General features: G+C 43.8%; 1 protein-coding gene across 2 annotated transcripts in view; it reads right to left on the reverse strand.

The window, feature by feature from the left end:
- Positions 1–13,439, reverse strand: part of ACTR6 (actin related protein 6) — a 312,465-nt gene that overhangs the window by 140,231 nt on the left and 158,795 nt on the right. For both annotated transcript variants that reach the window (XM_085600663.1, XM_085600672.1), the window contains exon 6: positions 13,095–13,151. In XM_085600663.1, the coding sequence (XP_085456789.1) occupies positions 13,095–13,151 (57 nt within the window). The remainder of the gene's footprint in view (positions 1–13,094; positions 13,152–13,439) is intronic.

The following is a 13,439-nucleotide window of genomic DNA, read 5'->3' on the forward strand; positions in this document are numbered from 1 at the left end:
AGCAAAATTTTTATTATGAAATGTAACAGAAGTAGAATTGGTCAGGAAGCGTTGGCGGTGGTAGATTCCTTTACTTATTTGGGGAGATTAATAGCAGGCAATACGAAGAATAAACTTCATATCGAACACAGTTCTTGTAAAGTGGCATTTTACGCAAATGGCTTGCATATTTTTTATAGATTTTACGTAAATTATGTAATTTTAACACTCTAGTCCCAATAGCTGCTATCAGATTAGAATTTGGTTTGATAAGCTCCTATATCCAAGGTTTATCCAAGATTCTGAGTTGGGGATATCAGTTAAAAAATAGTGAGTCATATGCATTAAGAGGTTTCATGTACCAAGAGATTTTTGGTGGTATAGTAGGTAAATATTCCCTCTCTCGTGAGTTTTCTCTGGCAGTAAAAGTCTTATGTGCACAAGAAGAATCAGTGATCGCCCTATCGCTTTCTGAATTTAAATCCCTTTTAAAAAATACAATTGGTAAGATCAGTTATAATAGAGATATTACATTTTGTAATTCTAAAGAGAGGATAAAGTTAATAGCCAGGTCGAATTTACCGAGAATACCTCAGAAATATTTATCTTGGAACCTAGATCATGGAATTCGATGATGGCTTACCCTACGTCGCATTAAACTTTTACCTTTAAATGACCTAACAGCAAACTGGTCTCATTGCATGAAAATGGAAAAATCTGTAACTTCTGTGAGCTGAGTATTCATAACCTGGATCATGTCTTGTTTGTATGCGCCCAGCATTGGTTTGGAATCGTCGTCGTTGGCTGCGTCCAATGTTTTTACAAAACTGTATTAAAAATGTAACTTCAGCCCGTGACTTTCACTTTTGCCCAAAGAACGAAGCAGTCTGTTAAAAACAATTCAATTTTTTTAAGGAGTTTATGAATATATTTTAACTTTTTACATACTCCTTTAAATGGCCCTCCCTTTAATTACGCTGTTAATTCCTGGGCCTTGGTGTCTGTTTAAGGAGACTTAGTACTCTTTTCCATTTTGGATTGTATTTTACACGTGTATTGGATGCTATTCAACAGTTATTTGCACAATCGGGATATGTTGTACTCCCACACTCTTGCTGCTATTTTAAATCTTGATTTTCTAAAGAAGCTGTTATTATACGTTGCTGTATAATGTTTTAGAAATTTGCATATGTAGTTGCTGCTATTTAATGCGCTTTTTGCACAAAATTAGATTATATTTAGTTTTTAGGTTCTGTGGTTAAAGGAAAATGTATTGTTTATCCAAATACGCTGATTGTTTCGGAACACTTTTCTGTTTTTTACCAAGCAACTGATATGTTGCACATTATTCTAAACTGAATCTATCTCGAAGCTACTATTGTTTAGCCTGGACCTAAACTTGTGCCACTTGTTCTGATAGAGGTTTTTCATTTAACATTTCGTTGCTGTTTACTGGCCTTAATGTTGAGAACATTTATCTTTATTTCGCTCATTAGGGTAATTGACAATATCTATATATGCTATGTAAGGCAAAATCTAAGACCAGCTATAAAGGGTTTCGATATTTATTAATGGACTGAGAAATGAATTGTCCTTATGTTTTATTATACTTACTATGTAATAATTGAATGTATATTTTATGTGGACCTCATTGGAGATCCAAATCTTTAATAAATATTGAATTGAGTTACAAACCAGATTATAACTATGCTTGTATTCAACTGGGAGGGTGGGAGATTTTTTTATGTTAAGTTGCATATTGGAACTATGGCACAGATGTTTATTGTTTTAGTTTACATCCAGATATCCTTACATTCCAAGTGGTCTTATTTGCCTACTGTAAATGTTGACATCACTGTTGCTGCTATGCTTATTGGTTACTCCGGGGTTGCTGTGTCTGACAACAATAAAATTCTGTTGTGAAAAAAAAGGAGAGACAAATAGGAAAGATTAACCCCTTGGAAGCAATGATTTTTAAAGGATGCTAAAAGAAACAAATGAAAAGCAATGGGCAGACCGCAAGCCCACAAAGTATATACAACATGTCTCAAAGAGACAACGCAAGCGCTGTCTAGGCTCAACCTCAAAAGAAAAAGACAAGCTGTTTGGAGGGGAGCATATAGTATCCAAAATAAAACCACCATGCTCGTATCAGACATGCTACACTCTCATGCAGTTCAGGAAAGAGATGTACACAGCTCTCTAAGAAGTTCCTAGCAAACCACCGATAAGGATCCTCCTTGCTCCCCCGACTACCATGCCAAACACCTGAAGACCTTGTGGCCATCTTCTCTTCTTCCATTGCACCCTTATGGATCCTCACCTATATTGTTCATTTCTTCTTTTCTTACTCAGCGCCCAATTGTTTCCTAGCTAAGTTTGTGCTCTATAAATAGTGAAGCATAAATATTCTAAACATTGCTCATATATAGAAGCAGTCAGTACCTACCTTTTCAATAAACAGATGTAAAAAACACCATAAACAAGTGGCTGACTGATGAGCCATTTTAATTATTTCTTATAGAAATAAAAAAGTGCAAGCAATGAGCTAGATAGATGACAGCAAAATTATTAGAGGGTATTTATGCTTTATGGGTGGCAAGCTGTTCTCGACATCCTTTAAATGCAGCTTGATTCAGTTGGCTTTTGTTCATTTCAAAAGTAAGATAAAAAGATATTATTTACAAATCATCCTGTTTCTGGAAGGTTCAAGACCAGGATGTATTATGGGTGAATGCAACGGCTCCTTTAATCTTGTGTGTAATTTTGATATATACTATATACTTTTTGATCAGGGATATATACGTTGGCATAAGCGTGTCTGAAAAGAATAACATATCAAAATGGAGTATGGTGACGGTGTGAGCAACTTCTTTAACATGGCACACTGCATAATATGCTTTCGGGGGCATGAGGTGTAGCGTTTGTTCTACCAGGCATGGTTTTCCTTAGCACCGAGCATTACTGGAATAACTTGTCCATGCGCCTCTACTGACCCTAAGGCCGCCAAGAAAAGGGGGATCAGACTGGCCCTTATGCTGTTGTCCAAGCCGAAACAGGAGCAAGACATGTCTCCTTTCACCACACTGTCCCTCTTTTTTTTTTTTATTATACTTAATTGTCATTCCCTACTAACACTTAAAGAAGTTGTCCGGGAATCAATGTTAAAAGGGTAGGCATTGCTTCCTCGTATAAAGCTGGAAAGAGGGAGGGTCCCTGGCACCTATGAACACGTATTGGGCTTACCCTGAGGGTTGAAAACAGAACAATACTATAGAGTGGGCCAATTCGCCATTGTGCAATCAGAGCAACAATGTATCAAGCGCAGTGTCTCTCACTCTCACATGTGCAGATTGCTCGCCTGGTTAGGGTCTATATCAGGACCTTGATCGGGGTTTGTCCACCTTTAGGAGTCTTCGAGAGCAAGAGAGGGGATTATGATGGGCACTACCCGTTCATAATTTTGGCCATTTCAGCTTGGTAGAAGTAGGTTAAATTTGGACCTTTAAAAGATTGTTTTGTTTCTACTCTGGTAACGAGGCTTGTGTTCTCTTCCACTTCTTTCCTCGTTCATGAGGTATTTATGTAGGCACTATCCCTTTCTGAATGCATGGCTACTGCACATGCAACCAACTTCAATTAGTGTCCATTTGGCATCAGGTCTTCCTTGCATATTTTACCCTATTGAATACTGAGCCTTCTCTGATTACCCGCCTGTTGATGTGCATGCACCCAGCACCCTGCTGCCCGGCTATGTTGATGCTCTGAAGCGGACTCAATGTTGTAGTCCTAACTAGAACAATAATTTGTGTGCCTTTCTCTCACATTACCGCCTCCATTATACTGCTAGGCACTGTGCTCTAAGACCCGAAAAGAGCACCTCTCGGGTCATTATAACTCAAAACCAAAACATTTCCCACATAGGTCACAGCAAATACAACATTCTTCCAACTGTGCCCTCTCCTCGGGTGTAGTGTGCTACATGTTCAAAAATGCGCTTTAGCGCCCCACATACATTTATGAAGCACAATATAAATACAATGTGATAGGGTTGTGCTTTTACCAAATATCGCAGAGCAAAATTCACCCTGCACCCTATTTCCTGACATACATAGCAAGGATTTCTTTTTGCTTTCTTTTTCTTCCCTTTGCAAGCAGAAACGTCTCCGGTATCCCATCAAATATTGTTCAGGAGACACCAGTGATTAGGATGTCTCTATCAAAGTGATCCGGGACACCGCACATGTAGATATCCACGATGAACATCTACAGTTATAAACAACTTTCCCTACCAGCATCACAAACTGTGATGGATGGAAATAACCAACTGGCGCATTAGTAAAGCATTTTTTTCTGTGTTGTCACACAGGTGGAACACAATCTGGCATTATCAAATGATTAACCAGGAAACAACACTTGTTATTGGCCCGTACCCACCATACGAAAGACAAGGTAACAAGGTAGTTACTGCTTGATATAGATTTTGTAACACTACCAGGTCCCTTCTTTTTCCGCCCACACTTCCTACCAGTTGCGCACATTTCTACTTATCAGCAAATATACACATTTGCCTCTCCTTGGGGTTTTCGTTCTTCCAGCCCCTTTCCTGCCAGCACTGCTCAAAGTCTGTAAGAGGCTACGCCCCCAAGTATCTCTGAGGAGGCTTTTGGTGGCTTCTCCAGCACCACTGACGATCTTGCAGTCATCTGTCGCTGTCCCACCACAGATTCATGATACCAAAGCCACAGAAGCTATAGGATACTGGAAGCATCCTAGTTGGATGTAAATGCTCCTTTCAGATCTTATGATAAAAGGCGTTTTAAGTTTCTGTGATTTTAAGCTAAAAGGAGCTTAACAGAGATGAGAGACAAATACAGCACTGCTCTGAGACACACAGCAGTTATTCCACTTACCTCATAAAACAAGCATTTGCAATGCAATAGGTCTCGCATTATTAAAGTTTGAGCTATTGGTGTTGCATTATTAGCCCGTCGTTTCAAGTTAACTCACTCAACGGTTCTGGCTAGTGTTTCCAATATTAATAATATGAAAACGCAATATTATTATGACTTCTTTATAGTACAACTAACAGTTTGTCTGCCTTTTTGACCTTGAAGTGCTGTGAGAGTGCAATGTACTGTTACTGACCCCGAGGCTGTATACGGGTTTAAGGTCTGTACACTAACTCGGTGTGTGTCTGGATACTGCCCACTGCGCGTGTAGTGGAAACATTCCACCCCATGGACAGTACTGGGGTGTACAGAGCCCTCATAGCTGTGCGTGTGCTAAATCAGCCGGTGTAGTGAGCTCTTGCTCGATGGGGTATGCTGGCTGGTTGCTTTTTGTTTGTTTTTGTTCTGCAGTTATATTTAGTGCGAAGTCCACCCAAAAGTATTGGAGAGATTTACAGGACAACCAGTTACATTACACAAGAACACATTGCCTATTGGAAGGCGCAGGGAGATTAACTAATTTGCCCAGAATCACAGGACGGTGAGCCAACGCCGTGACTCGAACCTGGTTCCTTAGATCCCGCTCGGCAGCTCTGGTCATTACGCCACATCCTTGTGCTTTAGGGAGATTGCCTACTGTCATGTTGTGTGCCTATGCTCCGTTTTTGTACAGTTCTATTGCAGAGAGGGCTACTGTGACCCTAATATTCTGTGCAGTGCACCACAGTGATGCAACGCATCAGGTGTTCGGGGGGAAGGAGGGGTCTGGGGACACAGTGAGGAGCAGCGGGTTATAGAGTCTACTGAAGTGTGCCCCGGGTAGTACTGTCCCTCTCGTTCCTTAGTATGCAACAGGCTGAATACTCTACACAGGGTACTGCCTATAAATAATAAGGTACCCCATACATTTGCAGAACTGTTCCGATCTCAAACTCAAAAAAAAAAAGCCATTTGCTTTGCTAATGGTATTATATAGCAAAGCAAATGGCTTTAACTTAATGAAAGGCGAGACCTATTGCATTTTTAATGCTGGTTAGTGAACTGTACTTGGCTTCATATCCTTAAACTACAAGTCCCAGACTGCTCAGTGGTTTGCCTTACAACGCGAAGGCTTCCAGCAGGCGCGGTCACAGGGGTTCACTAGCCAGGGGTTTACCCACGCCGCCCACCTTTGTGCACTAGCCCTGCCATCGAAGTTTGAATTGGGGTCATGTTGGGGCGGTGTGAGAGAGCGAGGACTTGTTTTAGCCCTGAAGTTCTCTCCCCCTTTCAGCACCATCGGCGGGCTCATCTCTCCTCTCCTCCCCCCCCCCCCCCACCCCCGTGTGCGAGCCAGGAGAGGCGCTGCTTCTACGTATAGCGCCTTTGCCCTCCAGTGAGCTAGAGGAGATCACGAGGGAGGGAGGGAAGTACGGAACAGGATGGGCCGGTCTCGGCAGGAAGGTGCACTTGGCCCGGACCTCGAGAGTGCACACACAGCATTCCTTTACCCAAGACGGGCCCGGGTGTGTCTGTCACAGTCTCACCCTGGCACCTGCAACAATGGGTTGTTCCTGTTTGGTAAACTGTCCTGACACTGGAACATGGAAACTGCCAGTCACTTTACACAACTATACTGACTATTACTGCAGAGCAGGCACAACTGTACAGGGCTCCAGCTTTTCTCTGACTGCCCCAAGCTTACTGCCCTCTTGCGATAGCAGTTCTGCTGAGGAGTGCATGTGCTGCGTCACTTAAAAACAAAACGTAACACTACTAATGAAAAGTGCTGGTACTGTCCTATTAAAAGTACAACAGTCCTGCTAAAGTCCTGATACGGTCTCATTCAAAATACTGCTTTCCCACTGAAAGTCCTACAACTGTCCTATTAAAAAAATACTGCTGTCCTACTGAAGTCCTAATACAGTCTCATTCAAAATAATGCTGTCCTGCTAAAAGTCCTCATACTGTCCTATTAAAAATACTACTGTCCTGCTGAAGTCCTAATACCGTCTAATTAAATGTTCTACTGTCCTGCTGAAAGTGCGGGTGCATTCCCATTTAAAATACTGCTGATCTGCTGAAAGTACTATTGTGAAGTATTGCTGCCCTGCTAAAAAGTTTTGCTATCCTGCTGAAAGTGCTGGTAGTGTCCAATTCAAAGTTTTGCTGTCCAGCTGAAAGTGCTGGTAGTGTCCAATTCAAAGTTTTGCAGTCCTGCTGAAAGTGATTGTAGTGTCAAATTCAAAGTTTTGCTATCCTGCTGAAAGTGCTGGTAGTGTCCAATTCAAAGTTTTGCTGTCCAGCTGAAAGTGCTGGTAGTGTCCAATTCAAAGTTTTGCTATCCTGCTGAAAGTGCTGGTAGTGTCCAATTCAAAGTTTTGCTGTCCAGCTGAAAGTGCTGGTAGTGTCCAATTCAAAGTTTTGCTGTCCTGCTGAAAGTGATTGTAGTGTCCAATTCAAAGTTTTGCTGTCCTGCTGAAAGTGCTGGCAGTGTCCAATTCAAAGTACTGCTTTCCTACTGAAAGAGATAGTACATTCCCATTTTAAAATAACGCTGACAGGCTAAAAGCTAAAAGTGCTGCTGTCCCTCTAAAAGTGCTGGTACTGTCGCTATCAAAGTACTGCTATGCTGCTGAAAGTGATGGTACTGTCCAATTTGAAGTGCTGTTGTCCTGCTGAAATGTCCCATATTTTTTTTTATAGATTCGAAGAAGATACCACAACAAAATCAGCTTTCCGCAAAGCCAGGACACGCCCCCTCACAAGGCCTCACTAAATAAAGATGTTGTTATGGACTTGTATGAACTGTGACAACCATGTGAAATTTCCATGGCTGAAATATGTTAAAATTGTCCTGAGTGAGCTCGGCAGATCCAAGCTGTTCCATAATCCTCCTTCTGCATGCATGAATGAAGAAATAAATACATTTATAGCTAAGTTAATAAAACCACACAACACAGACACAGAAGAACTATCACAATATGATCTCCATTCTCATATTTTAAAAAAACCAAGTGATTGTTCAAAAACCTTGATCAGTTTAAATACATTAAAAAACAAGCATTTACAATGCAATGGTCTCGGCATTGTTAAAGTTAGAGCTATTGGCATTGCGCATTACATTTTTGTTTATGTTTTTGTTTTTAAAACAATTAACCCCTTCCATGCCCATGACGGAACGGTTCCGTCATGAGCATCGGTTGAGCTGTGCTCATGACGGAACCGTTCCGTCATGGCCCCGCCCGCGCTCGAACCCTTCAGCACCGCGGGGGAATCCGCGCAGCGCTGAAGGGGTTAAAGAAACGGCTTTGTTATTTACAATGTCAATAGCTTAATCACTTTCAAATGCGAGACCTATTGCATTTGCACCCACACACAGAGCCACACACACAAAGCCACCCACACACACAGAGCCACTCACATAGAGCAACCCACACACAAATAGAGCCACCCACAGAGCCACCTACACACACACAGAGTTACCCACACACAGAGAGCCACCTACAAAACAAGCCACCCACAGAGCCACACACACAGAGCCACCCACACACACAGAGCCTCCCACACACACACAGAGCCACCCACACACACACAGAGCCACACACACACACAAAGCGCCACACATACATACACAGAGCCACATACACACACAGAGCCACATACACTCACACAGCCACATACACTCACACAGAGCCACATAAACACACACACAGCCACACACACACACACACAGAGCCACACACCGAGCCACACACCCATATACAGAACCACACACACACACAGAGCCACACACACACAAACATAGATCTAGACACATATACATTGATCTTGGGAGCCAAAGCACAAGTGGCACCCACTTCACCTCCTGTTCAAATGTTAACTGGTCTCTTTGTTGCTTATGGCTGTACTCGCGTGTTAAACTGGTACTAATGGTGTAAAACCTTTGTCCATGCAGTTTTAACATGTAAAAATGACAAACTAATTAAGCAATACCATCACAAAATGCACCGCATTATGATGCATAATTTGCCTTGTAGTGCCCCATAATTTAGTCAATCCTGCAACATAATTGGCTCCTTTCCTGTTGCATAATTCAAATGGCTTTGCAGGTACCATATTGCACCAACATCACTAAGAGATTAATGGGGAGCCTTAACCGTCCCAAATTTAATATTGGAATCTTTTTCAAGCAGATTACATTAAAAATAGCATGTACACTCTCAGCAGTGCCACTAAACTCACTAAGCTATCCCTGCACCATAAACTTCACAGAAGTTCTAAACTGCACTTTTTTTTGCATCGGATTCCTGTCTTGTTAGTTTCAGTACCGTATTTTCATCTCTTTGCTGATGTAAAGAAATACAAATAAAAGCATGTTTTCTAAGAATTCTAACAGCACTTCAGAAAAGAAAGACATTAATTCTGAAACTGACAGGCGGTAGTAACATCCTGTATTTCAAGGCAGGGAAACAACACTACTTAGTATCAGCCTTGGCAACACAAAACAAAGCCCCCATTTGTGAGTGTAAATGAGGAAGGAGCTCTGACAACGCAGAGTAACGTACTGCCCCTTCTGCAAAGTGCTGCAGCACTTCGCCAAGCGAAGGAAGCGCTATACACATTTTCATAGCATATAATCAAAGCTTGTCCCTTACTTCACACACATACCTACTCCTAGACGCCGCCAACAGACACATGCCACAGACCTGTTCAATTCACATCCCTCTGAATCAGTCCGTGCCGATAACGTTAGTCTGAGAAATTAGCACTTTGCGAACCCACTGTATTGCGAGACGCACTTAATCTTTCAAAGCGCAATGTGTTGCATCAAATTCCCCATGAACATTTCGCCTGCATTTTAAAGGCGACGTTGTAATTAATGCACGAAGTTGCGTCGAAGCAGAAATAACCCAGGTAGAATGAAACTGCGCGCTTCAGCCAGAGTAGGAAGAATCTTCCTAAATGGAAAACTAATTCAGTCTGATTAAAATGAAAACATAAAATAATAATACTTAGAAATAAAAATACACACATCGTCAATGGATGGCTGCAAGAGCGTTCCCCTTTGTGCAACTCAACTGAGAAACATATACACTGACTTGCACATTGTTGTGGAACAGTGAACAATTAACTGCTTCTTGGCACTTAACAGCTGGCACAGCATACGCAACTTTAAATTCCACACTATATTAATAAAATTGAAGGTGTAGTGCTAGGGTGCGATTGGAAAGCGCGACGGGCGCTATATATATTAACATCAACAGAAGTAAATGGTAATAAAAAATGCTACACCATGTACTCACATTGACCTTCATGTTGCTGCCTTGGTGCTTATTCCATAGTCCGGGGGACGCAATGGCTGCAGAAGACCCCATACAACACCCAAAATCGCCTTCAAGTTTCTGCGAACCCTCCACTGAGCTGGCAGGCAGCCTGGAGGTGACCAGAGGGGACGGGACACTCCCCTTTCCCTCCCCTATTGAGCTCAGGAGCGCGCACTGTAGGGGTTTGTGAAGGAAAGGACCTAATGGCACCATAAATCCTCGCCGGCTTCCTCATTGGTTGTCGCTATCTAAATGCAAATGAAGGGCGGGGCTTACCACATGGCTCTTAGAAGCTCCCTGATGGGAAGTCTGTAGGGGTGAGGAGGGGGGGGGGGGTCATCTCCCCCTCTGTTGTCATCACAAGCCGCGCTTAATTCACCGGATGTCTTCGCCAAATGTGTCACACTCGCCGCTGTAAGTGTGTATGTGCACGAGTGTGACTTTCAGCACCCCTTTGTCCTCATCCTGCCCATAATTCACCCGCCACACACACGTTTGCAGTGTGCATGACGTCTCTGCAGGAACCTGGGAGCTGCAAAGGCCTCTGCTGGGGGTGAACTGCGGGGGGCGCGGGGAACAGAGTCAATAGACCTCCATCAGGGGGGCAGGCAGCGCTGAGCTCTGCTATTCAAATTCACCATCTGCTCTGCAAGAGACCTGGCCCGGCCCCAGCCCCAGCCCCTTTGAGACTGTTTGAATTATGTGGCAGGCACGTTTCCACAAGCTTCTCCGTGCAGAAGGTATCCCCCAGCCCCCCAATTCCCTGGGGGGTTTCTTGACTTACCTAACCCAAAACCCACCCATAATTTTAAGGGCCAGAAAGATTGGAATGAAAATTAAAAAGTCCTTATGAAAACCTGTCTGGATGTACATTTTCTTGGTTCACGGGTTAATGTTTTATTTCCCTTTGTACCGTTTTGCTGCTAGAGGATTTTGGCTTTACAATATTGTAAATAACACAATCTGCTTATGTCTGCTTATCAAGCGGTGTTCATTTTAGTCAACTCGGCAGGATGAGAGATGGAGATAGGCCCTTTCGTGCCGGATTCACAAAGATTTCTGCAGCATGGACACACTGAGCTGTTTTACTGGCAGCAGTGTCGCCAATTTTAGATTGTTTAACATTGTTGTGTTTTGGTGGAAACGCTTAAGAGTGGACATGTTTTAAGGCAAGAAGATCTCTTTCCAGAACATCTGGACATTCCATTACAAGTCATCTTTGTCCAGTAGAACCAGCTCTCTACATCGAAGTGCCAGAGACCTGAAAAATGCCCCAAACTGCTGTGACTCTCCCATCGAGGAAAAAAGTGCCAGTCCAGGATGCATTCAGCCACGCATCCCTGGAAAGCCCTGAAGAACCAGTAGGTCTGATGACGATGACACCCAAGCGGCAGGCCGCAGATTCTCCCGGAGCAGGCCCATCCGTCAGAGCTGCGAGTCACGTCACGGGGTAGCTTCAGCCCGCCATCTTTAGCCCGAGGAGAGGGAGCGAGCGCCAGGGGGAGGAGAGCGAACAGCGCCAGCCGGAGAGGACAGGGGGAGGAGACCAGAGCAGCAGCCGGACACAGGAGCACCGAGAGAGCCGAGAGCAGGGGGAGGGGACGAGCACCAGCCGGGCCGTGTACGGGGTACCATGGTGGACGGGGATGACGCCATGAACACCACCATCTTTCTCCGAGGTCAAGCAGAAATGCCTTGGAGAAACGCAGCGTCATTTTCGGATTCGGGGGGAGTGTTTTTCTTTCTCTCCTCTACCCATTGGCTGGAATGTTTACATTCCAGAGGAGAGAAAGAAACTAAAAAACACACCCCCGAATCCGAAAAAGACAGGGCTTAAATGGACAGACGCCCCTCTCCTCCAATGGCTGTCCTCCGTTTAGGAAGCCAGCCAATCGAGAAGAGGGGCGGGTTCAAGCCCCACTACTAGAAAACATTAAAAACATTAAATCTCGCAAGCGAGATTGCGCAAGCGCAGCCTTCGCTAGCCAAGACCTACAAATATCATAGTGCGCAGTACCTGTAACAGCCTCTCGAGTCCTCGGGCTGGGCTTCTCAAGGGTTAAACGCCCGGGCCTGGTCAGTGTACCATGATAACTCTCCACAATGACTAGTAGTGGTGAGGTAACGCTGCCACCGGAGCTTCGAATGGAATGACAAACTACGCAGTGCGCATGCGCACAATGACACGCATGCGCACTAAAAAGGCAGAAGTGCGGGGCTCCCATGCCTAAGGAGAGAGCCCCGCGTCTGCTGCCAGAAGTATAGAGGAGCTGGAGTGCTCCGGAAGCGCGCCGCAGCCAGCCGCCGTTCAGGAGGATTCCCCCCTCGCAGACCGGGTGAGTGGGGGATTCTCCATTTGTCCAGTAGTTGTGCCGATGAAGGCACAGTGTCAATATTTATTTCCTGAGCGGACCAGCCTTTGCGGGCCGCTCCAACGATGGGGGAGGTTTAAAAAAAATGAAAGTGAAAGTGCATGCTGGCTTGCAAGGACGAAAGGGGGACAGGAGATGTGCATGCCGCGTGGCTGTAGCGCATACACAGGCTCCAATCCGCCAAAAGCCTGTGCGTTCCTATCTCTTGTCCCACTTCCGAGGCAAGTCAGCAACAATAGATCTCGCTGGCGACAGCAGCGCTTCGCGCTGCGTTCGCCAGGCGAGACCTAAAAAGACTGAAATGCCTCATTTTCAATAAAAAGGGAAAACTTTACTTAAAAACTAAAATATACTAAAATATATAGGTCATTTATTTTTAGGCTGTAAAACAGAATTTATGATAAAATGCCAACATAATAAGTGATCCTTTTATATACACAAAAAGAAATTACATGATTTTCCCAGTAACCGAGTACATATTTTACCTGTAAGATATAATTTCCTTCAAATGATTTGTTAGCAGTTTTCCACCCACGTTGATCCTAAAAAGTAATGGGTAGAAAGTAGGTGGTTAGTACTCTCAGAGACAACTGTCAACTCTCGACCTCATTGGCGCCTACCACCTTGCAACAAACATAGGGTCAGGTGTACAAACGGATTCATTAGTCACAAACCTTGTGATTCAGTAAATCCCAAGGCTGGTGTTTTTTGAATGTCCTGAACACATTTAGTGATCTGGCAAGACTTTAACGAATGGCTAAATGGGTTTAAATAAACATACTGAATCGGTATTTGGAAGGGGCGTGGTTAGGGCATACCTTTCAAATATT

This window comes from Triturus cristatus, chromosome 1_2 (genome assembly GCF_964204655.1).
Source record: "Triturus cristatus chromosome 1_2, aTriCri1.1, whole genome shotgun sequence".
NCBI classification, from domain to species: domain Eukaryota; kingdom Metazoa; phylum Chordata; class Amphibia; order Caudata; family Salamandridae; genus Triturus; species Triturus cristatus.